This window comes from Anomaloglossus baeobatrachus, chromosome 9 (assembly GCF_048569485.1).
Source record: "Anomaloglossus baeobatrachus isolate aAnoBae1 chromosome 9, aAnoBae1.hap1, whole genome shotgun sequence".
Taxonomy (NCBI): Eukaryota; Metazoa; Chordata; class Amphibia; order Anura; family Aromobatidae; genus Anomaloglossus; species Anomaloglossus baeobatrachus.
The window spans coordinates 218,119,696-218,147,334 of record NC_134361.1 but is presented as its reverse complement, the minus strand read 5'-3'; the positions used below and the strand labels follow the sequence as shown (position 1 = coordinate 218,147,334).

Below are 27,639 nucleotides of genomic sequence, written 5' to 3'. Positions count from 1 at the left end.
AAGTACATTCCAGCCCCATGTTTTCGTCAACAGTCAATCATCGAAAAAAAAAAATAAAATAAAAATCTAAGCAAATTTAGTTTTCTGGGCTCCATCAAGAAACATGGAGCTGGTCTATAACTTTTTGGTCAAATCTATCATTTTTATTCTTAAATAAAAAATAAAAAAATATATACCTTGCATTTATTGGTGCCATTCTCAAACCGAGACTTTTTTGTGTTTTACCTTTTATTATCTTTTATTTTTACTTTTTACGTGTTCCTTCCTGTTCGTTGTTGTACCTTCTGGACACACTCTAATTTTTGTTATTTTGGCAAAGTTTCACATCACTGAGAGTCATGTTCGTGTCACAAGTTTGTGTACTTTTTTTGTTTGTGATGACAGCGTTTTGCTGAAGAGACACCCACCCCCTTTTCTCCCCCCCCCCCACACCAAGAATTAAACCCCTTTAACTCTTAAACCCTTTCTAGATATGTTCCATTAATTCCAAATGCAACAATTTGCTTGATTAAAGACCTAACCAAACAATTTTTATAGGATTATACCAACACAAAAAAACAACGTACATGACCTGTCGAATTGTATGTTAACTGGTTTTTAATGTGTTTTATAAATGTGAAAAAAAATGTGAAAAAAATAATTGTGTGGATGTACCATGTGCTAGGTTTGTATACCTTGTAAATTGTCGCAGTTTAACCAACTTGTATACCTTGTGTACGCTCACACCTTTATAACATACCGCCTATACATATCAGGGAACCTACTCAGCACTCACCTTAGTATTCTGCAATAATTTACCCACTGCCTATGTGTAATGTAGAACTGGCCACTAATATTGTATTTCGAAAAGTATTTTCAAGGTCAAAAACAGTGGTGGAAATGGGTTAGAAAGTAGATACTTGGGGGCAGGTTTCCTTAAAGAATCTTTAACATGTGGCAATGTGAATTCCGAACCTTCAAAAGTCATCGCATTGACCCAAAAACTTTGAGGCACATATAAAAGTAATCAGTAACTCAAGAATTACTCGGATTTATACTTCCGTAAAAAGTCCCCATGTTATTTCTCTGATAGTCAACTCTTTATGTTCAGGGTTTATTACCTATAGATATAGACACGTACATAAATAATGCGGTAGACGACACTATTGTTTTCGACTTCGGAGATGAAGCCGGCTAAAAAAAAAGCTCATAACGAGTCCAAAGTTGTATGTATTGGAGTCTATGTGACATCTTTAAATGTATACATCCATACATGGGGCCCATTATTATGTATGGAGGACTATGTGGGGCCCATTATTCTGTATGGAGGACTATGTGGGGTCCATTATTCTGTATGGAGGGCTATGTGGGGCCCATTATTATGTATGGAGGACTATGTGGGGCCCATTATTCTGTATGGAGGACTATGTGGGGTCCATTATTCTGTATGGAGGGCTATGTGGGGCCCATTATTCTGTATGGAGGACTATGTGGGGGCCATTATTCTGTATGGAGGGCTATGTGGGGCCCATTATTCTGTATGGAGGACTATGTGGGGGCCATTATTCTGTATGGAGGGCTATGTGGGGACATTATTCTGTATGGAGGGCTATGTGGGGGCCATTATTCTGTATGGAGGGCTATGTGGGGACATTATTCTGTATGGAGGACTATGTGGAGGCCATTATTCTGTATGGAGGGCTATGTGGGGACAATATTCTGTATGGAGGGCTATGTGGAGCACATTATTCTGTATGGAGGGCTATGTGGGGGCCATTATTCTGTATGGAGGGCTATGTGGGGACATTATTCTGTATGGAGGACTATGTGGAGGCCATTATTCTGTATGGAGGACTATGTGGGGACAATATTCTGTATGGAGGGCTATGTGGAGCACATTATTCTGTATGGAGGGCTATGTGGGGCCATTATTCTGTATGGAGGGCTATGTGGGGCCCATTATTCTGTATGGAGGGCTATGTGGGGCCCATTATTCTGTATGGAGGACTATGTGGGGACATTATTCTGTATGGAGGGCTATGTGGGGACATTATTCTGTATGGAGGGCTATGTGGGGCCCATTATTCTGTATGGAGGGCTATGTGGGGCACATTGTTCTGTATGGAGAGCTATGTGGGGTCCATTATTCTGTATGGAAGGCTATGTGGAGCCCATTATTCTGTATGGAGGGCTATGTGGGGCCATTATTCTGTATGGAAGGCTATGTGGGGCCCATTATTCTGTATGGAGGGCTATGTGGGGCACATTATTCTGTATGGAGGGCTATGTGGGGCCCATTATTGTGTATGGAAGGCTATGTGGGGCCCATTATTCTGTATGGAGGACTATGTCGGGCCCATTATTCTGTATGGAGGACTATGTGGGGCCCATTATTCTGTATGGAGGGCTATGTGGGGCCCATTATTGTGTATGGAGGGCTATGTGGGGCCCATTATTCTGTATGGAGAGCTATGTGGAGCACATTATTCTGTATGGAGGGCTATGTGGGGCCCATTATTCTGTATGGAGGACTATGTGGGGCCCATTATTCTGTATGGAGGACTATGTGGGGCCCATTATTCTGTATGGAGGACTATGTGGGGCCCATTATTGTGTATGGAGGGCTATGTGGGGCCCATTATTCTGTATGGAGAGATATGTGGGGCCCATTATTCTGTATGGAGGGCTATGTGTGGCCCATTATTCTGTATGGAGGGCTATGTGGAGCACATTATTCTGTATGGAGGGCTATGTGGGGCCCATTATTCTGTATGGAGGGCTATGTGGGGCCCATTATTCTGTATGGAGGGCTATGTGGGGCACATTATTCTGTATGGGGGGCTATGTGGGGCCCATTATTCTGTATGGAGGGCTATGTGGAGCACATTATTCTGTATGGAGGGCTATGTGGGGCCCATTATTCTGTATGGAGGGCTATGTGGGGCCCATTATTCTGTATGGAGGGCTATGTGGGGCACATTATTCTGTATGGAGGGCTATGTGGGGCACATTATTCTGTATGGAGGGCTATGTGGGGCCCATTATTCTGTATGGAGGGCTATGTGGGGCACATTATTCTGTATGGAGGACTATGTGGGGCCCATTATTCTGTATGGAGGACTATATGGGGCACATTATTCTGTATGGAGGGCTATGTGGGGCCCATTATTCTGTATGGAGGACTATGTGGGCCCATTATTCTGTATGGAGGGCTATGTGGGGCCCATTATTCTGTATGGAGGGCTATGTGGGGCACATTATTCTGTATGAGGGGCTATGTGGGGCCCATTATTCTGTATGGAGGGCTATGTGGAGCACATTATTCTGTATGGAGGGCTATGTGGGGCCCATTATTCTGTATGGAGGGCTATGTGGGGCCCATTATTCTGTATGGAGGGCTATGTGGGGCACATTATTCTGTATGGAGGGCTATGTGGGGCACATTATTCTGTATGGAGGGCTATGTGGGGCCCATTATTCTGTATGGAGGGCTATGTGGGGCCCATTATTCTGTATGGAGGGCTATGTGGGGCACATTATTCTGTATGGAGGGCTATGTGGGGCACATTATTCTGTATGGAGGACTATGTGGGGCCCATTATTCTGTATGGAGGACTATATGGGGCACATTATTCTGTATGGAGGGCTATGTGGGGCCCATTATTCTGTATGGAGGACTATGTGGGCCCATTATTCTGTATGGAGGGCTATGTGGAGCCCATTATTGTGTATGGAGGGCTATGTGGGCCCATTATTCTGTATGGAGAACTATGTGGGGCCCATTATTCTGTATGGAGGGCTATGTGGAGCCCATTATTCTGTATGGAGGGCTATGTGGGGCTCATTATTCTGTATGGAGGACAATGTGGGCCCATTATTCTGTATGGAGGGCTATGTGGAGCCCATTATTGTGTATGGAGGGCTATGTGGGCCCATTATTCTGTATGGAGGGCTATGTGGGGCCCATTATTCTGTATAGAGGGCTATGTGGGGCCCATTATTCTGTATGGATGGCTATGTGGGGCCCATTATTCTGTATGGAGGACTATGTGGGGCCCATTATTCTGTATGGAGAGCTATGTGGAGCACATTATTCTGTATGGAGGGCTATGTGGGGCCCATTATTCTGTATGGAGGGCTATGTGGGGCCCATTATTCTGTATGGAGGGCTATGTGGGGCCCATTATTCTGTATGGAGGGCTATATGGGGCCCATTATTCTGTATGGAGGGCTATGTGGGGCACATTATTCTGTATGGAGGACTATGTGGGGCCCATTATTCTGTATGGAGGATTATGGGTGGTCTATTATTCTGTATGGAGGGCTATGTGGGGTCCATTATTCTGTATGGAGGGCTATGTGGGGCCATTATTCAGTATGGAGGACTATGTGGGGCCCATTATTCTGTATGGAGGGCTATGTGAGGCTCATTATTCTGTATGGAGGGCTATGTGAGGCTCATTATTCTGTATGGAGGGCTATGTGGGGCACATTATTCTATATGGAGGGCTATGTGGGGCACATTATTCTGTATGGAGAGCTATGTGGGGCACATTATTCTGTATGGAGGACTATGTGGGGCACATTATTCTATATGGAGGGCTATGTGGGGCACATTATTCTATATGGAGAGCTATGTGGAGTACATTATTCTGTATGGAGGGCTATGTGGAGCCCATTATTCTGTATGGAGGGCTATGTGAGGCCCATTATTCTGTATGGATGATTATGGGTGGTCTATTATTCTGTATAGAGGGCTATGTTTGGCCCATTATTCTGTATGGAGGGCTATGTGGGGCCCATTATTCTGTATGGAGGGATATGTGGAGCACATTATTCTGTGTGGATGGCTATGTGGGGCTCATTATTGTGTATGGAGGACTATGTGGGGCTCATTATTCTGTATGGAGGGCTATGTGGGGACATTATTCTGTATGGAGGGATATGTGGAGCACATTATTCTGTGTGGATGGCTATGTGGGGACATTATTCTGTATGGAGAGCTATGTGGGGCCCATTATTCTGTATGGAGGACTATGTGGGGCCCATTATTCTGTATGGAGGACTATGTGGGGCCCATTATTCTGTATGGAGGACTATGTGGGGCCCATTATTCTGTATGGAGGGCTATGTGGGGCACATTATTCTGTATGGAGGGCTATGTGGGGCTCATAATTGTGTATGGAGAGCTATGTGGGGCTCATTATTGTGTATGGAGAGCTATGTGGGGCCCATTATTCTGTATGGAGGGCTATGTGGGGCCCATTATTCTGTATGGAGGACTATGTGGGGCTCATTATTCTGTATGGAGGGCTATGTGGGGCCCATTATTCTGTATGGAGGGCTATGTGGGGCCCATTATTCTGTATGGAGGGCTATATGGGGCTCATTATTCTGTATGGAGGGCTATGTGGGGCCCATTATTCTGTATGGAGGGCTATGTGGGGCCCATTATTCTGTATGGAGGACTATGTGGGGCCCATTATTCTGTATGGAGGGCTATGCGGGGCCCATTATTCTGTATGGAGGGCTATGTGCGGCCCATTATTCTGTATGGAGGGCTATGTGTGGCCCATTATTCTGTATGGAGAGCTATGTGGAGCCCATTATTCTGTATGGAGGGCTATGTGGGGCCCATTATTCTGTATGGAGGGCTATGTGGAGCCCATTATTCTGTATGGAGGGCTATGTGTGGCCCATTATTCGGCATGGAGGACTCTGTGGGGCCCATTATTCTGTATGGAGGGCTATGTGGGGCCCATTATTCTGTATGGAGAGCTATGTGGGGCCCATTATTCTGTATGGAGGGCTATGTGGGGTCCGTTATTCTGTATGGAGGGCTATGTGGGGCCCATTATTCTGTATGGAGGACTATGTGTGGCCCATTATTCTGTATGGAGGGCTATGTGGGGCCCATTATTCTGTATGGAGGACTATGTGGGCCCATTATTCTGTATGGAGGGCTATGTGGGGCCCATTATTCTGTATGGAGGGCTATGTGGGGCCCATTATTCTATATGGAGGGCTATGTGGGGCACATTATTCTGTGTGGATGGCTTTGTGGGGCTCATTATTCTGTATGGAGGACTATGTGGGGCACATTATTCTATATGGAGGGCTATGTGGGGCACATTATTCTATATGGAGAGCTATGTGGAGTACATTATTCTGTATGGAGGGCTATGTGGAGCCCATTATTCTGTATGGAGGGCTATGTGAGGCCCATTATTCTGTATGGATGATTATGGGTGGTCTATTATTCTGTATAGAGGGCTATGTTTGGCCCATTATTCTGTATGGAGGGCTATGTGGGGCACATTATTCTGTATGGAGGGCTATGTGGGGCCCATTATTCTGTATGGAGGGATATGTGGAGCACATTATTCTGTGTGGATGGCTATGTGGGGCTCATTATTGTGTATGGAGAGCTATGTGGGGCTCATTATTGTGTATGGAGGACTATGTGGGGCTCATTATTCTGTATGGAGGACTATGTGGGGCTCATTATTCTGTATGGAGGACTATGTGGGGCCCATTATTCTGTATGGAGGACTATGTGGGCCCATTATTCTGTATGGAGGGCTATGTGGGCCCATTATTCTGTATGGAGGGCTATGTGGGGCCCATTATTCTGTATGGAGGGCTATGTGGGGCCCATTATTCTGTATGGAGGGCTATGTGGGGCCCATTATTCTGTATGGAGGGCTTTGTGGGGCTCATTATTCTGTATGGAGGACTATGTGGGGCTCATTATTCTGTATGGAGGACTATGTGGGGCCCATTATTCTGTATGGAGGGCTATGTGGGCCCATTATTCTGTATGGAGGGCTATGTGGGGCCCATTATTCTGTATGGAGGGCTATGTGGGGCCCATTATTCTGTATGGAGGGCTATGTGGGGCCCATTATTCTGTATGGAGGACTATGTGGGCACATTATTCTGTATGGAGGGCTATGTCGGGTCCATTATTCTGTATGGAGCACTATGTGGGGCCCATTATTCTGTAATGAGGGCTATGTGGGCCCATTATTCTGTATGGAGGGCTATGTGGGCCCATTATTCTGTATGGAGGACTATGTGGGGCTCATTATTCTGTATGGAGGACTATGTGGGGCTCATTATTCTGTATGGAGGGCTATGTGGGGCCCATTATTCTGTATGGAGGGCTATGTGGGGCCCATTATTCTGTATGGAGGACTATGTGGGCCCATTATTCTGTATGGAGGGCTATGTGGGGCCCATTATTCTGTATGGAGGACTATGTGGGCCCATTATTCTGTATGGAGGGCTATGTGGGGCTCATTATTCTGTATGGAGGGCTATGTGGGGCTCATTATTGTGTATGGAGAGCTATGTGGGGCTCATTATTGTGTATGGAGGGCTATGTGGGGCTCATTATTCTGTATGGAGGGCTATGTGGGGCCCATTATTCTGTATGGAGGACTATGTGGGGCTCATTATTCTGTATGGAGGGCTATGTGGGGCCCATTATTCTGTATGGAGGGCTATGTGGGGCCCATTATTCTGTATGGAGGACTATGTGGGCCCATTATTCTGTATGGAGGGCTATGTGGGGCCCATTATTCTGTATGGAGGACTATGTGGGCCCATTATTCTGTATGGAGGGCTATGTGGGGCTCATTATTCTGTATGGAGGGCTATGTGGGGCTCATTATTGTGTATGGAGAGCTATGTGGGGCTCATTATTGTGTATGGAGGGCTATGTGGGGCTCATTATTCTGTATGGAGGGCTATGTGGGGCCCATTATTCTGTATGGAGGGCTATGTGGGGCCCATTATTCTGTATGGAGGGCTATATGGGGCTCATTATTCTGTATGGAGGGCTATGTGGGGCCCATTATTCTGTATGGAGGGCTATGTGCGGCCCATTATTCTGTATGGAGGGCTATGTGTGGCCCATTATTCTGTATGGAGAGCTATGTGGAGCCCATTATTCTGTATGGAGGGCTATGTGGGGCCCATTATTCTGTATGGAGGGCTATGTGGAGCCCATTATTCTGTATGGAGGGCTATGTGGAGCCCATTATTCTGTATGGAGGGCTATGTGTGGCCCATTATTCTGTATGGAGGACTCTGTGGGGCCCATTATTCTGTATGGAGGGCTATGTGGGGCCCATTATTCTGTATGGAGAGCTATGTGGCCCCAGCCCATTATTCTGTATGGAGGGCTATGTGGGGTCCGTTATTCTGTATGGAGGGCTATGTGGGGCCCATTATTCTGTATGGAGGACTATGTGGGGCCCATTATTCTGCATGGAGGACTATGTGTGGCCCATTATTCTGTATGGAGGGCTATGTGGGGCCCATTATTCTGTATGGAGGACTATGTGGGCCCATTATTCTGTATGGAGGGCTATGTGGGGCCCATTATTCTGTATGGAGGGCTATGTGGGGCACATTATTCTGTGTGGATGGCTATGTGGGGCTCATTATTGTGTATGGAGAGCTATGTGGGGCTCATTATTGTGTATGGAGGACTATGTGGGGTCCATTATTCTGTATGGAGGACTATGTGGGGCTCATTATTCTGTATGGAGGACTATGTGGGGCTCATTATTCTGTATGGAGAGCTATGTGGGCACATTATTCTGTATGGAGGACTATGTGGGGCCCATTATTCTCTATGGAGGACTATGTGGGGCCCATTATTCTGTAATGAGGGCTATGTGGGCCCATTATTCCGTATGGAGGACTATGTGGGGCTCATTATTCTGTATGGAGGACTATGTGGGGACATTATTCTGTATGGAGGACTATGTGGGGCTCATTATTCTGTATGGAGAGCTATGTGGGCACATTATTCTGTATGGAGGACTATGTGGGGCCCATTATTCTCTATGGAGGACTATGTGGGGCCCATTATTCTGTAATGAGGGCTATGTGGGCCCATTATTCTGTATGGAGGACTATGTGGGGCTCATTATTCTGTATGGAGGACTATGTGGAGCACATTATTCTGTATGGAGGGCTATGTGGGGCCCATTATTCTGTATGGAGGGCTATGTGGGGCCCATTATTCTGTATGGAGGGCTATGTGGGGCCCATTATTCTGTATGGAGGACTATGTGGGGCCCATTATTCTCTATGGAGGACTATGTGGGGCCCATTATTCTGTAATGAGGGCTATGTGGGCCCATTATTCTGTATGGAGGACTATGTGGGGCTCATTATTCTGTATGGAGGACTATGTGGAGCACATTATTCTGTATGGAGGGCTATGTGTGGCCCATTATTCTGTATGGAGGGCTATGTGGAGCACATTATTCTGTATGGAGGGCTATGTGGGGCCCATTATTCTGTATGGAGGGCTATGTGGGGCCCATTATTCTGTATGGAGGGCTATGTGGGGCACATTATTCTGTATGGGGGGCTATGTGGGGCCCATTATTCTGTATGGAGGGCTATGTGGAGCACATTATTCTGTATGGAGGGCTATGTGGGGCCCATTATTCTGTATGGAGGGCTATGTGGGGCCCATTATTCTGTATGGAGGGCTATGTGGGGCACATTATTCTGTATGGAGGGCTATGTGGGGCACATTATTCTGTATGGAGGGCTATGTGGGGCCCATTATTCTGTATGGAGGACTATATGGGGCACATTATTCTGTATGGAGGGCTATGTGGGGCCCATTATTCTGTATGGAGGACTATGTGGGCCCATTATTCTGTATGGAGGGCTATGTGGGGCCCATTATTCTGTATGGAGGGCTATGTGGGGCACATTATTCTGTATGGGGGGCTATGTGGGGCCCATTATTCTGTATGGAGGGCTATGTGGAGCACATTATTCTGTATGGAGGGCTATGTGGGGCCCATTATTCTGTATGGAGGGCTATGTGGGGCCCATTATTCTGTATGGAGGGCTATGTGGGGCACATTATTCTGTATGGAGGGCTATGTGGGGCACATTATTCTGTATGGAGGGCTATGTGGGGCCCATTATTCTGTATGGAGGGCTATGTGGGGCCCATTATTCTGTATGGAGGGCTATGTGGGGCACATTATTCTGTATGGAGGGCTATGTGGGGCACATTATTCTGTATGGAGGACTATGTAGGGCCCATTATTCTGTATGGAGGACTATATGGGGCACATTATTCTGTATGGAGGGCTATGTGGGGCCCATTATTCTGTATGGAGGACTATGTGGGCCCATTATTCTGTATGGAGGGCTATGTGGAGCCCATTATTGTGTATGGAGGGCTATGTGGGCCCATTATTCTGTATGGAGAACTATGTGGGGCCCATTATTCTGTATGGAGGGCTATGTGGAGCCCATTATTCTGTATGGAGGGCTATGTGGGGCTCATTATTCTGTATGGAGGACAATGTGGGCCCATTATTCTGTATGGAGGGCTATGTGGAGCCCATTATTGTGTATGGAGGGCTATGTGGGCCCATTATTCTGTATGGAGGGCTATGTGGGGCCCATTATTCTGTATAGAGGGCTATGTGGGGCCCATTATTCTGTATGGATGGCTATGTGGGGCCCATTATTCTGTATGGAGGACTATGTGGGGCCCATTATTCTGTATGGAGAGCTATGTGGAGCACATTATTCTGTATGGAGGGCTATGTGGGGCCCATTATTCTGTATGGAGGGCTATGTGGGGCCCATTATTCTGTATGGAGGGCTATGTGGGGCCCATTATTCTGTATGGAGGGCTATATGGGGCCCATTATTCTGTATGGAGGGCTATGTGGGGCACATTATTCTGTATGGAGGACTATGTGGGGCCCATTATTCTGTATGGAGGATTATGGGTGGTCTATTATTCTGTATGGAGGGCTATGTGGGGTCCATTATTCTGTATGGAGGGCTATGTGGGGCCATTATTCAGTATGGAGGACTATGTGGGGCCCATTATTCTGTATGGAGGGCTATGTGAGGCTCATTATTCTGTATGGAGGGCTATGTGAGGCTCATTATTCTGTATGGAGGGCTATGTGGGGCACATTATTCTATATGGAGGGCTATGTGGGGCACATTATTCTGTATGGAGAGCTATGTGGGGCACATTATTCTGTATGGAGGACTATGTGGGGCACATTATTCTATATGGAGGGCTATGTGGGGCACATTATTCTATATGGAGAGCTATGTGGAGTACATTATTCTGTATGGAGGGCTATGTGGAGCCCATTATTCTGTATGGAGGGCTATGTGAGGCCCATTATTCTGTATGGATGATTATGGGTGGTCTATTATTCTGTATAGAGGGCTATGTTTGGCCCATTATTCTGTATGGAGGGCTATGTGGGGCCCATTATTCTGTATGGAGGGATATGTGGAGCACATTATTCTGTGTGGATGGCTATGTGGGGCTCATTATTGTGTATGGAGGACTATGTGGGGCTCATTATTCTGTATGGAGGACTATGTGGGGCTCATTATTCTGTATGGAGGGCTATGTGGGGACATTATTCTGTATGGAGGGATATGTGGAGCACATTATTCTGTGTGGATGGCTATGTGGGGACATTATTCTGTATGGAGAGCTATGTGGGGCCCATTATTCTGTATGGAGGACTATGTGGGGCCCATTATTCTGTATGGAGGACTATGTGGGGCCCATTATTCTGTATGGAGGACTATGTGGGGCCCATTATTCTGTATGGAGGGCTATGTGGGGCACATTATTCTGTATGGAGGGCTATGTGGGGCTCATAATTGTGTATGGAGAGCTATGTGGGGCTCATTATTGTGTATGGAGGGCTATGTGGGGCCCATTATTCTGTATGGAGGACTATGTGGGGCTCATTATTCTGTATGGAGGGCTATGTGGGGCCCATTATTCTGTATGGAGGGCTATGTGGGGCCCATTATTCTGTATGGAGGGCTATATGGGGCTCATTATTCTGTATGGAGGGCTATGTGGGGCCCATTATTCTGTATGGAGGGCTATGTGGGGCCCATTATTCTGTATGGAGGACTATGTGGGGCCCATTATTCTGTATGGAGGGCTATGCGGGGCCCATTATTCTGTATGGAGGGCTATGTGCGGCCCATTATTCTGTATGGAGGGCTATGTGTGGCCCATTATTCTGTATGGAGAGCTATGTGGAGCCCATTATTCTGTATGGAGGGCTATGTGGGGCCCATTATTCTGTATGGAGGGCTATGTGGAGCCCATTATTCTGTATGGAGGGCTATGTGTGGCCCATTATTCTGCATGGAGGACTCTGTGGGGCCCATTATTCTGTATGGAGGGCTATGTGGGGCCCATTATTCTGTATGGAGAGCTATGTGGGGCCCATTATTCTGCATGGAGGGCTATGTGGGGTCCGTTATTCTGTATGGAGGGCTATGTGGGGCCCATTATTCTGTATGGAGGACTATGTGTGGCCCATTATTCTGTATGGAGGGCTATGTGGGGCCCATTATTCTGTATGGAGGACTATGTGGGCCCATTATTCTGTATGGAGGGCTATGTGGGGCCCATTATTCTGTATGGAGGGCTATGTGGGGCCCATTATTCTATATGGAGGGCTATGTGGGGAACATTATTCTGTGTGGATGGCTTTGTGGGGCTCATTATTCTGTATGGAGGACTATGTGGGGCACATTATTCTATATGGAGGGCTATGTGGGGCACATTATTCTATATGGAGAGCTATGTGGGGCCCATTATTCTGTATGGAGGACTATGTGGGGTGCATTATTCTGTATGGAGGGCTATGTGGAGTACATTATTCTGTATGGAGGGCTATGTGGAGCCCATTATTCTGTATGGAGGGCTATGTGAGGCCCATTATTCTGTATGGATGATTATGGGTGGTCTATTATTCTGTATAGAGGGCTATGTTTGGCCCATTATTCTGTATGGAGGGCTATGTGGGGCACATTATTCTGTATGGAGGGCTATGTGGGGCCCATTATTCTGTATGGAGGGATATGTGGAGCACATTATTCTGTGTGGATGGCTATGTGGGGCTCATTATTGTGTATGGAGAGCTATGTGGGGCTCATTATTGTGTATGGAGGACTATGTGGGGCTCATTATTCTGTATGGAGGACTATGTGGGGCTCATTATTCTGTATGGAGGACTATGTGGGGCCCATTATTCTGTATGGAGGACTATGTGGGCCCATTATTCTGTATGGAGGGCTATGTGGGCCCATTATTCTGTATGGAGGGCTATGTGGGGCCCATTATTCTGTATGGAGGGCTATGTGGGGCCCATTATTCTGTATGGAGGGCTATGTGGGGCCCATTATTCTGTATGGAGGGCTATGTGGGGCTCATTATTCTGTATGGAGGACTATGTGGGGCTCATTATTCTGTATGGAGGACTATGTGGGGCCCATTATTCTGTATGGAGGGCTATGTGGGCCCATTATTCTGTATGGAGGGCTATGTGGGGCCCATTATTCTGTATGGAGGGCTATGTGGGGCCCATTATTCTGTATGGAGGGCTATGTGGGGCCCATTATTCTGTATGGAGGGCTATGTGGGGCCCATTATTCTGTATGGAGGGCTATGTGGGGCTCATTATTCTGTATGGAGGACTATGTGGGGCTCATTATTCTGTATGGAGGGCTATGTGGGCCCATTATTCTGTATGGAGGGCTATGTGGGGCCCATTATTCTGTATGGAGGGCTATGTGGGGCCCATTATTCTGTATGGAGGGCTATGTGGGGCCCATTATTCTGTATGGAGGGCTATGTGGGGCTCATTATTCTGTATGGAGGACTATGTGGGGCTCATTATTCTGTATGGAGGACTATGTGGGGCCCATTATTCTGTATGGAGGGCTATGTGGGCCCATTATTCTGTATGGAGGGCTATGTGGGGCCCATTATTCTGTATGGAGGGCTATGTGGGGCCCATTATTCTGTATGGAGGGCTATGTGGGGCCCATTATTCTGTATGGAGGACTATGTGGGCACATTATTCTGTATGGAGGGCTATGTCGGGTCCATTATTCTGTATGGAGCACTATGTGGGGCCCATTATTCTGTAATGAGGGCTATGTGGGCCCATTATTCTGTATGGAGGGCTATGTGGGCCCATTATTCTGTATGGAGGACTATGTGGGGCTCATTATTCTGTATGGAGGACTATGTGGGGCTCATTATTCTGTATGGAGGGCTATGTGGGGCCCATTATTCTGTATGGAGGGCTATGTGGGGCCCATTATTCTGTATGGAGGACTATGTGGGGCTCATTATTCTGTATGGAGGGCTATGTGGGGCTCATTATTGTGTATGGAGAGCTATGTGGGGCTCATTATTGTGTATGGAGGGCTATGTGGGGCTCATTATTCTGTATGGAGGGCTATGTGGGGCCCATTATTCTGTATGGAGGGCTATGTGGGGCCCATTATTCTGTATGGAGGGCTATATGGGGCTCATTATTCTGTATGGAGGGCTATGTGCGGCCCATTATTCTGTATGGAGGGCTATGTGTGGCCCATTATTCTGTATGGAGAGCTATGTGGAGCCCATTATTCTGTATGGAGGGCTATGTGGGGCCCATTATTCTGTATGGAGGGCTATGTGGAGCCCATTATTCTGTATGGAGGGCTATGTGGAGCCCATTATTCTGTATGGAGGGCTATGTGTGGCCCATTATTCTGTATGGAGGACTCTGTGGGGCCCATTATTCTGTATGGAGGGCTATGTGGGGCCCATTATTCTGTATGGAGAGCTATGTGGGGCCCATTATTCTGTATGGAGGGCTATGTGGGGTCCGTTATTCTGTATGGAGGGCTATGTGGGGCCCATTATTCTGTATGGAGGACTATGTGGGGCCCATTATTCTGCATGGAGGACTATGTGTGGCCCATTATTCTGTATGGAGGGCTATGTGGGGCCCATTATTCTGTATGGAGGACTATGTGGGCCCATTATTCTGTATGGAGGGCTATGTGGGGCCCATTATTCTGTATGGAGGGCTATGTGGGGCACATTATTCTGTGTGGATGGCTATGTGGGGCTCATTATTGTGTATGGAGAGCTATGTGGGGCTCATTATTGTGTATGGAGGACTATGTGGGGTCCATTATTCTGTATGGAGGACTATGTGGGGCTCATTATTCTGTATGGAGGACTATGTGGGGCTCATTATTCTGTATGGAGAGCTATGTGGGCACATTATTCTGTATGGAGGACTATGTGGGGCCCATTATTCTCTATGGAGGACTATGTGGGGCCCATTATTCTGTAATGAGGGCTATGTGGGCCCATTATTCTGTATGGAGGACTATGTGGGGCTCATTATTCTGTATGGAGGACTATGTGGGGACATTATTCTGTATGGAGGACTATGTGGGGCTCATTATTCTGTATGGAGAGCTATGTGGGCACATTATTCTGTATGGAGGACTATGTGGGGCCCATTATTCTCTATGGAGGACTATGTGGGGCCCATTATTCTGTAATGAGGGCTATATGGGCCCATTATTCTGTATGGAGGACTATGTGGGGCTCATTATTCTGTATGGAGGACTATGTGGGGCTCATTATTCTGTATGGAGGGCTATGTGGGGCCCATTATTCTGTATGGAGGGCTATGTGGGGCCCATTATTCTGTATGGAGGACTATGTGGGGCTCATTATTCTGTATGGAGGGCTATGTGGGGCTCATTATTGTGTATGGAGAGCTATGTGGGGCTCATTATTGTGTATGGAGGGCTATGTGGGGCTCATTATTCTGTATGGAGGGCTATGTGGGGCCCATTATTCTGTATGGAGGGCTATGTGGGGCCCATTATTCTGTATGGAGGGCTATGTGGGGCACATTATTCTGTGTGGATGGCTATATGGGGCTCATTATTCTGTATGGAGGGCTATGTGGGGCCCATTATTCTGTATGGAGGGCTATGTGCGGCCCATTATTCTGTATGGAGGGCTATGTGTGGCCCATTATTCTGTATGGAGAGCTATGTGGAGCCCATTATTCTGTATGGAGGGCTATGTGGGGCCCATTATTCTGTATGGAGAGCTATGTGGAGCCCATTATTCTGTATGGAGGACTATGTGTGGCCCATTATTCTGCATGGAGGACTCTGTGGGGCCCATTATTCTGTATGGAGGGCTATGTGGGGCCCATTATTCTGTATGGAGAGCTATGTGGGGCCCATTATTCTGTATGGAGGGCTATGTGGGGTCCATTATTCTGTATGGAGGGCTATGTGGGACCCATTATTCTGTATGGAGGACTATGTGGGGCCCATTATTCTGTATGGAGGACTATGTGTGGCCCATTATTCTGTATGGAGAGCTATGTGGAGGACATTATTCTGTATGGAGGGCTATGTGTGGCCCATTATTCTGTATGGAACAGTATTTGGGGCCCATTAATCTGTATGGAGGGCTATGTGGGGCACATTATTCTGTATGGAGGGCTATGTGGGGCCCATTATTCTGTATGGATGACTATGTGGGCACATTATTCTGTAAGGAAAACTACAACTTTTTATAAGTTTGCAATTTTGGCCTTTTGAGTTTAACTCCCCTGACTTACAGGGTAGTCACCCATCAGTGTTGTGTCAGTTTATCCTTATAGGGAAGAGATATTTTGCAGGGGTTGTTTCAAGATTGCAACCTCTGCCATTTGCATATATCTCTGCATTACATAGATGGCCAATATGTGACTGCCCGTGGTCTTCACTGGCATGGTTATATAGGAATAGATAGACTGGACTCGTTGTAATCTGCTACTTGCCATACCGTATGACATATCATTAATAAAGGCTGTTAATCCTCCATGTAGTAACACAACTATTCCTGCCAGGCCAGCACTGCCATGTAATTACCATACACTCAGTCGGACATGGCGGTAACACAGGCACATATTGAGCGTGTGCTTTGAGGGCAGCAGAGCATACACAGCGCACACTGTGCACAGATCAGACCGGCACACAACGGTGCTTTCTCTTCTGACACAACGTGGCTTTTCTTTGCTTTCCTCTGAGTTCGAGGGACAAAGTCTCCCCTGCCAGGATGCCACAATAGAAGACAGATGTATTTTTAACCTTCTATTCTAGAAATAAGGGAAGGACATTGGCAGCAGATGCTGAATGTCCCAGACTCAGTTTCATACTTGATCCATCTCCATGCACCTTTTACCATACAAAAGGCTTTATCTCAGATGCTTATTACTAGTCGGGAATATGTTGAAATATATCATATACAGTATTATTAGGTAGATGCTCCCTCAAAAGCCCTCAAAAGTCTTGGCTCATGAAGAAAAATTACTTCTATCCATCATCTCCATCGAGGTCTTCGATCACACATTAAAAGGGGGTTTTCCAGGCTCAATAGAAATCTCTGCAGACTATGGAATCGTGCCAGTGTGCAATGTGCACACTGCCAGGATCCCCCTGTATTTTCAGAACACGTTGTGTTCTATTGAGAGAAGTAGCTAGATTGTGAAAACAGACAAATCCTGACAGGGTGCACAGCTGTATACTGACTGCATAAATTACACTAAAACCCAGAAAACCCCTCAAAGTCTCTGTAACAAAAGGGTCCTCCACTGGGGTGTGTCCAATATGGACCTTTGTATCTTCTCAGTGGGAAGATGACCTGGTGTTATTTTCCAACATCATCCCCTATAGTCAATAATGAATGTCTCTAGGCATTGAGATGATCATTATTAAGCCTATATTGTAAACTATTAGGGGTATCAGGAGTGTCCTCTTTTCAAGAGTATTTCTCACTCTGAAGCAGTGGCCCCCACAGGGGAACCGGTGAATCCACTGGTGGGCCCTGTGTAATAGTGCACCCGCAAACTCCCTATGTGAGCAGTAGTGCACTATGAACAGAAAAGGCCACAATATCAAACTACCTAATCTATCATTATATAGAAGCAAAAGTAAATTTGTGATTGAGCAATGGTCCCTAGATTTAATGTTACTGGTGATCACTTAGAACCCACAATACTGTGAAGTATTATAGGAGTTATATTCTTGTACATAGGGGCAGTATTATAGTAGCTATATTCTTGTACATAGGGGGCAGTATTATAGTAGCTATATTCTTGTACATAGGGGGCAGTATTATAGTAGCTATATTCTTGTACATAGGAGGCAGTATTATAGTAGCTATATTATTGTACATAGGGGCAGTATTATAGTAGTTATATTCTTAGACATAGGGGGCAGTATTATAGTAGTTATATTCTTGTACATAGGGGGCAGTATTATAGTAGTTATATTCTTGTACATAAGGGGCAGTATTATAGTAGTTATATTCTTGTACATAGGGGCAGTATTATAGTAGTTATATTCTTGTACATATGGGCAGTATTATAGTAATTATATTCTTGTACATATGGGCAGTATTATAGTAGTTATATTCTTGTACATAGGGGGCAGTATTATAGTAGTTATATTCTTGTACATAGGGGCAGTATTATAGTAGTTATATTCTTGTACATATGGGCAGTATTATAGTAGTTATATTCTTGAACATAGGGGCAGTATTATAGTAGTTATATTCTTGTACATAGGGGCAGTATTATAGTAGCTATATTCTTGTACATATGGCCAGTATTATAGTAGTTATATTCTTGTACATAGGAGGCAGTATTATAGTAGTTATATTCTTGTACATATGGGCAGTATTATAGTAGCTATATTCTTGTACATATGGGCAGTATTATAGTAGTTATATTCTTGTACATATGGGCTGTATTATAGTAGTTATATTCTTGTACATAGGGGCAGTATTATAGTAGTTATATTCTTGTACATAGGGACAGTATTATAGTAGTTATATTCTTGTACATAGGGGCAGTATTATAGTAGTTATATTCTTGTACATAGGGGCAGTATTATAGTAGTTATATTCTTGTACATAGGGAGCAGTATTATAGTAGCTATATTCTTGTACATAGGGGCAGTATTATAGTAGTTATAGTCTTGTACATAGGGGCAGTATTATAGTAGCTATATTCTTGAACATAGGGGCAGTATTATAGTAGTTATATTCTTGTACATAGGAGCAGTATTATAGTAGTTATATTATTGTACATAGGGGCAGTATTATAGTAGTTATATTCTTGTATATAGGAGCAGTATTATAGTAATTATATTCTTGTACATATGGGCAGTATTATAGTAGTTATATTCTTGTACATAGGGGCAGTATTATAGTAGTTATATTCTTGTACATATGGGCAGTATTATAGTAATTATATTCTTGTACATATGGGCAGTATTATAGTAGTTATATTCTTGTATATAGGGGCAGTATTATAGTAGTTATATTCTTGTTCATAGGGGCAGTATTATAGTAGTTATATTCTTGTACATAGGAGCAGTATTATAGTAGTTATATTCTTGTACATATGGGCAGTATTATAGTAGTTATATTCTTGTACATATGGGCAGTATTATAGTAGTTATATTCTTGTACATATGGGCAGTATTATAGTAGTTATATTCTTGAACATAGGGAGCAGTATTATAGTAGTTATATTCTTGTACATAGGGGCAGTATTATAGTAGTTATATTCTTGTACATAGGAGCAGTATTATAGTAGTTATATTCTTGTACATAGGAGCAGTATTATAGTAGTTATATTCTTGTACATAGGGGCAGTATTATAGTAGTTATATTCTTGTACATAGGGGCAGTATTATAGTAGTTATATTCTTGTACATAGGAGCAGTATTATAGTAGTTATATTCTTGTACATAGGAGCAGTATTATAGTAGTTATATTCTTGTACATATGGGCAGTATTACAATAGTCATTTCCACACAATAGCAATATCACAATAGCAGGGATTTACTCTCTTCTCATCATAGGACATCTTTCTGCACTTTCCACACATTACTACACTTACATCTGTCACTTTTAATACATATCAAATATCTGCCAGTGGCCTCCAATGTGTGTCCTGTATATCGTTATTAGTGTAACAATGTTCTCAGCAGCCGGTAATCCAGTGTATAACTGGCCCACCGTATTGTCATTTTTACAGACATAAAACTCTGCAGAATGAAAGAGAAGCTGCATCGGCAGAGTCCAGGCTTGGCCCCAGTTGATCCTCACCTTTCCTCTGTATATTTGTATTTTACAGCAATACCATCCAACTGACATCACGGGTCAGCTAAATCTGTCCGATCCCTCTGTTAGCACTGTGGTGTAGTACAAAGAAGAGAGACAGTGACTGTTCTGGCTTGTGGATGGTATATAATGGACCTAAGAACAACGCAATTCACATTTGCATAACTGGTAAGAACGCGGTCACGACAGGACTCTGGGACTGCATGTTTTCCACATATACCCCTTACCCCCTCTGCTCACCACTCCTGGCTCGATGGTTGGATTTTACACTACAAACCTTTACTGGAGAGAAATGAACTGATTTTTTTTTTATTTTTACTTATTAAATTTTCCCTTCTCTCCACCATTTTTCCTATTTTTTTTTTTTCTGTAAATCAAAAAGTTAAGTGGACGAACAGAACAATATGTGAATATTTTATTTATTTTTTATTTAATTTTTATATATATATTTTTTTGTTGCTGCTATACCTGTTATTATCGTAATGCAAATCATCATCGCCTCCTTTTTCTTTTTTCCATCAGCAAAAAAAAAAAAAGTACTTAATACGCATGGGATGTATATTTCCGCACATGTATTATACGAAATGTGAAATCTTTAACTCTGCTCTCTTAGGTTTTTGCTTTTTCCAATTAAAGGGGCTTGTCCCGACTCCCCTATCTGGAGGCAATGAAGAGAGCGCACTATTTGGGGGCTTTGTATTCGGGGTGGGTGGGATCGGCTCAGCAGTGGATGGGCGATAACTTAGCGAGTTGGCATAACCCCTTTCAAGGGGTAAGAAAAAAAAAGTAGTTTTTGGTTACTACTGGAAATGACGCACCTCTTGTCCAATGTGGCCTTCACCCTGTGGCTCTTTAGCTGGTACCATATTTACTGACTGTCCCAAATCAGTTCGGGCAAATTTGGCTTTCCCCATATCGAACTTGGATGGGGTTTACTCAGTCCCCTCCTGTGAAGATCTGAGGTTGTGGGTTGTGTTAATCACCTAGGCAGGTTAACGATGCAACAATTTTTATTTCTTCCGTACACGGTCTTACAGCAACCCTAGTCCTTATGCTCCTCCAGACAATGGATATCACAACCGCAGCGCGCCTATCCAGCTACAGCCGGAAATAATAGTCCTTAGGATAGTTCCTCAATACAGGTGATGGATATCACGACCGGAGAATGGGTATTTAGCCGGCAAGAATAGTCCTTAGGATAGTTCCTCAGTCCAGACAACGGATATCACGACCGGAGCACGGGTATTTAGCCGGCAACAATAGTCCTTAGGATAGTTCCTCAATCCAGAGGACGGATATCACGACCGAAGCACGGGTATTTAGCCGGCAATAACAGGCTTTAGGATAGTTCCTCAATCCAGAGGACGGATATCACGACCAGAGCATGGGTATTTAGCCGGCAAGAATAGTCCTTAGGATAGTTCCTCAATTCAGACGAGGGATATCACGACCGTAGTGCATGGATCCATCTCCAGCCGGCAACAATAGTCCTTAGGATAGTTCCTCAATCCAGACGACGGATATCACGACCGGAGCATGGGTATTTAGCCGGCAAGAATAGTCCTTAGGATAGTTCCTCAATCCAGACGACGGATATCACGACCGGAGCACGGGTATTTAGCTGGCAACATTAGTCCTTAGGATAGTTCCTCAATCCAGACAACGGATATCATGTCCAGAGCACGGGTATTTAGCTGGCAAGAATAGTCCTTAGGATAGTTCCTCAATCCAGATGATGGATATCACACCCAGAGCATGGATATGTAGCCGGTAATAATAGTCCTTAGGATAGTTCCTCAATACAGGTGACGGATATCACGACCGTAGTGCATGTATCCATCTCCAGCCGGCAACAATAGTCCTTAGGATAGTTCCTCAATCCAGACTACGGATATCATGACCGGAGCACGGGTATTTAACCGGCAATAATAGTCCTTAGGATAGTTCCTCAATCCAGACGACGGATATCACAACCGGAGCATGGGTATTTAACCGGCAAGAATAGTCCTTAGGATCGTTCCTCAATACAGGTCACGGATATCACGACTGTAGTGCATGTATCCATCTCCAGCCGGCAACAATAGTCCTTAGGATATTTCCTCAATCCAGATGACGGATATCACGACCGGAGCATGGGTATGTAGCCGGTAATAATAGTCCTTAGGATAGTTCCTCAATCCAGATGACGGATATCACAACCGGGGCATGGGTATTTAGCCGGCAAGAATAGTCCTTAGGATAGTTCCTCAATACAGGTGACGGATATCACGACCGTAGTGCATGTATCCATCTCCAGCCGGCAACAATAGTCCTTAGGATAGTTCCTCAATACAGACGACGGATATCACGACCAGAGCACGGGTATTTAGCTGGCAAGAATAGTCCTTAGGATAGTTCCTCAATACAGGTGACGGATATCACGACCGTAGTGCATGTATCCATCTCCAGCCGGCAACAATAGTCCTTAGGATAGTTCCTCAATCCAGACGACGGATATCACGACCGGAGCACGGGTATTTAGCTGGCAAGAATAGTCCTTAGGATAGTTCCTCAATCCATACAATGGATATCACGATCGTAGCGCATGTATCCAGCTCCAGCCGGCAACAATAGTCCTTAGGATAGTTCCTCAATCCAGAAGACGGATATCACGACCGTAGAGCATGTATCCAGTTCCAATCTCTATAGTACAACCATGGGCACCAGGACGTGGCCACAGCAACAGATCCTTACCCCTCCATGTCACCTCACCAACTCACTGACCAAATATGTGTCTCCTCGCTTTTCTACCTCTCTTGGGATCAGCCCCCTGGATGAGGCGAGGTGATCACATCCCATCCCCTTAAACATTTTGTTTATGTAACTCCATGTATAAAGGTCAGCAGCCTCCCACCAGTCTGCAGAATTCTGTATTAGGTAGTCTCCATGCAGAGGGGAAAAATAGATGCAAAACCTCCTCCCCACTAGATGCAGGAGAATGAATCCTACTGCAGGCCTGATTACATTAGAGCCCATGGAGGCCAACTAAGCTACACACATTTACAACCCCTTCCCCCTTCAAATTGTGTACCTTATACTGATAAGCAAGCAATCTCTAATTAAACACAACAGTAAGATTGACGTTAACCGCGTCAGCGCTCCGTGCTGTGAAAAGTCAGAATCCCTTAAAATTGTGGGCTTTGCTCTACGTCAATTGGTCCAATAGTCTTTAGTTCGTGTCTAGCTCCTCACACCTCCCAAAAGTGGGTATTCCCAATAGGGCTGAGGGAGTTCCTGGATGGTACTGGAAGTGCGATTTAAACATCCTTTTTATCACAACTCTCATCTTGGTAAGTATGCAACACCCCAAAATCTGGATATTCCACAGACGTCTGTTGTAGTTTCAACAGGTCTTTGCCAGACTAATAGGTTTTTTTTTTTTATATATATATAGATCTTCTCCATTATCAGGTTTTGATGGAATTAATTTCATATCAGAACCTGTGCCCATTGGAGGTCCATCTAGTTCCCTGGTGGACCAAACTAAATTCAGGTGTACTATCAAGCACCTCTGGAAAAATACAGTAATACATGAAGTGCCGGACTGGGGGGTTCCTCAGGGTCCACTAGGAGACATGATTCTCTGGGTCCTCCTCTTATTTATACAGAATATGGGCTTGTTATATGTATAACATGATGAACACATAAATAGGGGAACATTTATCAAAATGTTTACTTCATAGGCCACATCTTCTTTTTGCGAAGTCCATCAACTTTTTCAAGAGTGACAATGCCGGTGAGAAAAAATGCCATTTGTGACAAATCATGTTTTTTTGACGCAAGAAGTCACCTCCAAATGACCTTAAAGACCAACTGTTATGTCAGAACCTGGGCTTTTGGGGTGATCTTGTTATTTTGGTGCATCAATCCAACCCTGAATTATCTACTCTACTTGTCAACTACTATAATATTACCATATTCCCCGCTTGTCAGAGTAGGCTGTGCCTTGTCATTTCTGCTTTTCGGCTCCATCGTTACGGACGCCACCAACGGTTTGTGGACTCTACTGACTCATAATGGGGTCCGTTCAGTTTAGTTGTGGTTTCTGGCTTCTTGTTGGGGGAAAGAATAGTGCTGCATGCTGCGCTAATCTAACCTTCGAATGTGACCGATCCACAGAGGCAGATGTAAATCCATAATGTTGCGACCCAAACCTACTCAACTGATGGACCTCATGTATCAAAAAGAGAGAAGTAATCAGAATACAGTTAAAATGACATTGATCTATAGATGACTTCGAGCAACTTTTTGGCCAGTTTTGATACATAAGGTGATGTGTTTTTCGGTTCGCCCCCCCCCCCTTGGTTATGGAGGCCATATTACGCCTTAAAGGCCGCTTTACACGCAACGACATTGCTAACGAGATGTCGTTGGGGGTCATGGATTTCGTGACGCACATCCGGCCTTGTTGCGTGTGAACGACCGTTAACGATCAAAATTACTCACCTAATCGTTGATCGTTGACGCGTCGTTCCTTTCCCAAATATCATTGCTGCTGCAGGACGCAGGCTGTTAGTCGTTCCTGCGGCAGCACACGTCGCTATGTGTGACACCGCAGGAATGAGGAACATCTCCGCACCTGCGGCCGCACGCAATGAGGAAGGAAGGAGGTGGGCGGGATATTGCGCCCGCTCATCTCCGCCCCTCCGCTTCTATTGGACGGCTGCCGTGTGCCGGCCACAGCGACATCACAGGGAAGGTAAGTCCGTGTGACGGGTGTTAACGATGTTGTGCGCCACGGGCAGCGATTTGCCACTGACGCACAACCGACGGGGGCGGGTACGCTCGCTGGCGATATCGGTAACGATATTGCAGCGTGTAGAGTGGGCTTAAGAGTCCAGCCTCTTAATTTAATAAAATAACATAGTACAGAACCAACATTAATGGTCTCCTCTAACAATTGGGGATGCATAGGGCTCATGGAGTAGTAACTACATAGTCTGACAACCGTGGGAACAGCCCAGGTTTATAGATACATTTCCAGTCTAATATTTTGGGTTCCGGATACAGAATATCTGCAAAAATTAAAGACTCTCATAGTCCAATTCTAATGAAGTTTTTGATCATTTCATTTATTACTTTTGTTTATTTGAAGGTTTCTTTACTGTTATAACTTGTTGATCACTTGATGGTTTTGTACGATAATGACGTCTTTTCAACAGTTTCCGCCATCTACGTCATTAGCAATTTACGTCCCCATTTCATTCCGATTGAGTGATCTTTAGATTACTTTGGACAGGTGCATTTACTTATATATTTTAAATAATGATTTTATTAAATTATTATTCCCCCTTATATTTATTGTGCCAAAAATCCTACACCCAACCTTTCTGCATCGTGACTAAGGGGATTTCTACTTTAGACAATCTTATTTCCCCCCCACTTACAGTCAGGGCCCTATTTGCCACTAGGCACTGGAGGGCCGATGCCTGGGGCGGCGCCTTCCAGGGGGCGGTACCAAGACCAGAAATTTAAGAAAAAACTTTTTTTTGTTTTTTTTTAAACCGTCCTACCTCCTCCAAACTCTTTATTAAATCTGGCGTCTTTTGGGAGGAGGGGACGGTGCAGTAATTTATATTCGCATCTATAACACACAAATATAAATGAAGCTGTGAGCGCACCGGGTCAGTAACTAATCTAATCATGTGTCCTGCTGCTGAGACTAAGGAGATTTCTACTTTAGACAATCTTTTTTTACCCCCTTACAGTCAGGGCCAAATTTGCCACTAGGCACTGGAGGGCCGATGCCTGGGGCGGCGCCTTCCAGGGGGCGGCACCAAGACCAGAAATTAAAAAAAACTTTTTTTTCTGTTTTTTTTAAAGCGTCCTACCTCCTCCAAACTCTTTATTAAATCTGGCGTCTTTTGGGAGGAGGGAGGGGGCGGTGCAGTAATTTATATTCGCATCTATAACACGCAAATATAAATGAAGCTGTGAGTGCACCGGGTCAGAAACTAATCTAATCATGTGTCCTGCTGCTGAGACCTGCGGCGATCACCTTTGATCTGCAGATCAGCAGCGGGTGTACAATTCCCCTACAGCGCCCCCACAGGTGAAATAAATGATTGCATGGTAATGAAATTTATAGACCGCCCATATCATCCATAAACATGCTGGGTCCTAGAGACCCTAATATATTTTTTTTTGCATATTTGGAACAGGTTTTCTAAAGTGGACATCCCCTTTAACCCCTAATATTTTATATATCAGTATCATAAGGTTTTACTATTATTTTTCTTTGCATTTTTTTCTATTGTATGTATTGTTAATTCTATAATATTTGATTACGGATATGTGTTCCTTACGATTTGCTGATTTCTTGCATTATTTACCTATACTATATTGTATGTACGGACATCATATAACTCATTTCTTTACTATATTAACGATAGTCTAGATTAGTTTGTGTGCTACATGATAAAAATAATCCAAAATTGTCTGGGAAATGACATATGATGACCCTTTGGCCTACATACAATGTACCCCTGTGCATGCACCGTATGGCGAGCTATGTGCAATTACACTCTACAGAACATGGACGAAATGTAAGTCTGTAAATGACGGGTTACTTTCCCTGAACTCATTAGATTTACAGGAAATAATGCTTTACTCCACCTCTGACTTGTCACTTGTGGTAGAACTACATTTCCCTGCCGTGATGGGACTTGTAGTTCCACCTCTCGTGGCAATCACAGGTGCTAAGCCATCATTCCAGGCTTGAGTCTCCAGTACGAGGGGTGATGTCAGATATACGTTTCTATATATATATATATTTCCTATATAAATATATATTTGTTTTTACAGATTTGTATTTCGGACTATATTCTTGAGTGCTCAGTCATTAGGTTCTCTGGGTAACCGTTTCTGTATATGCCACTCAATGTGAAAATTATTTAAAGGAGATTTATAAATAAAAAAGTTCTTGAAAAATATCAGTTTTCATGTATTTATTTTCTGCGACTGGAATATGGAAAGATACAAGGGTCTTCTTCCATCGCCACCTTCCTCCTGCCAGTCCCCGTCGGATTTTAGAGGAGATAGTATGGACTGGTTTTGGCTGAAGATTGGCGTATAATTTGTTTGGTTGCACTCCCAGAGCCAATAATGGATCGTGGTCCCTTGGTCCCAAAAGAGTCCACTGTTTTCGACCCCTCCATTTATACAGTGTGTCCACCCATATCCTGTATACACCGCACCTATATACAGTGTGTCCACCCATATCCTGTATACACCGCACCTATATACAGTGTGTCCACCCATATCCTGTATACACCGCACCTATATACAGTGTGTCCACCCATCTCCTGTATACACCGCACCTATATACAGTGTGTGCACCCATATCCTGTATACACCGCACCTATATACAGTGTGTCCACCCATATTCTGTATACACCGCACCTATATACAGTGTGTCCACCCATCTCCTGTATACATCGCACCTATATACAGTGTGTCCTCCCATCTCCTGTATACACCGCACCTATATACAGTGTGTCCACCCATATCCTGTATACACTGCACCTATATACAGTGTGTCCACCCATGTCCTGTATACACTGCACCTATATACA

The 27,639-nt window shown here is 44.7% G+C and overlaps 1 protein-coding gene across 9 annotated transcripts in view; it reads left to right on the top strand.

The window, feature by feature from the left end:
• The window catches only part of GRIN1 (glutamate ionotropic receptor NMDA type subunit 1), a 130,677-nt gene extending 103,680 nt beyond the window's left edge, over nucleotides 1-26,997 (top strand). For 4 of the 9 annotated variants that reach the window (XM_075324520.1, XM_075324517.1, XM_075324518.1 and 1 more), the window contains one exon: nucleotides 20,040-26,997. In XM_075324520.1, coding sequence (XP_075180635.1) covers nucleotides 20,040-20,108 — 69 coding nt within the window. In that variant the 3' untranslated portion in view covers nucleotides 20,109-26,997. Of the gene's footprint in view, nucleotides 1-19,940; nucleotides 20,020-20,039 lie in introns of those variants that run through there. The other 5 variants (XM_075324521.1, XM_075324519.1, XM_075324523.1 and 2 more) reach the window with 5 other exon arrangements.
• The last annotated feature ends 642 nt before the right edge of the window (nucleotides 26,998-27,639 follow it).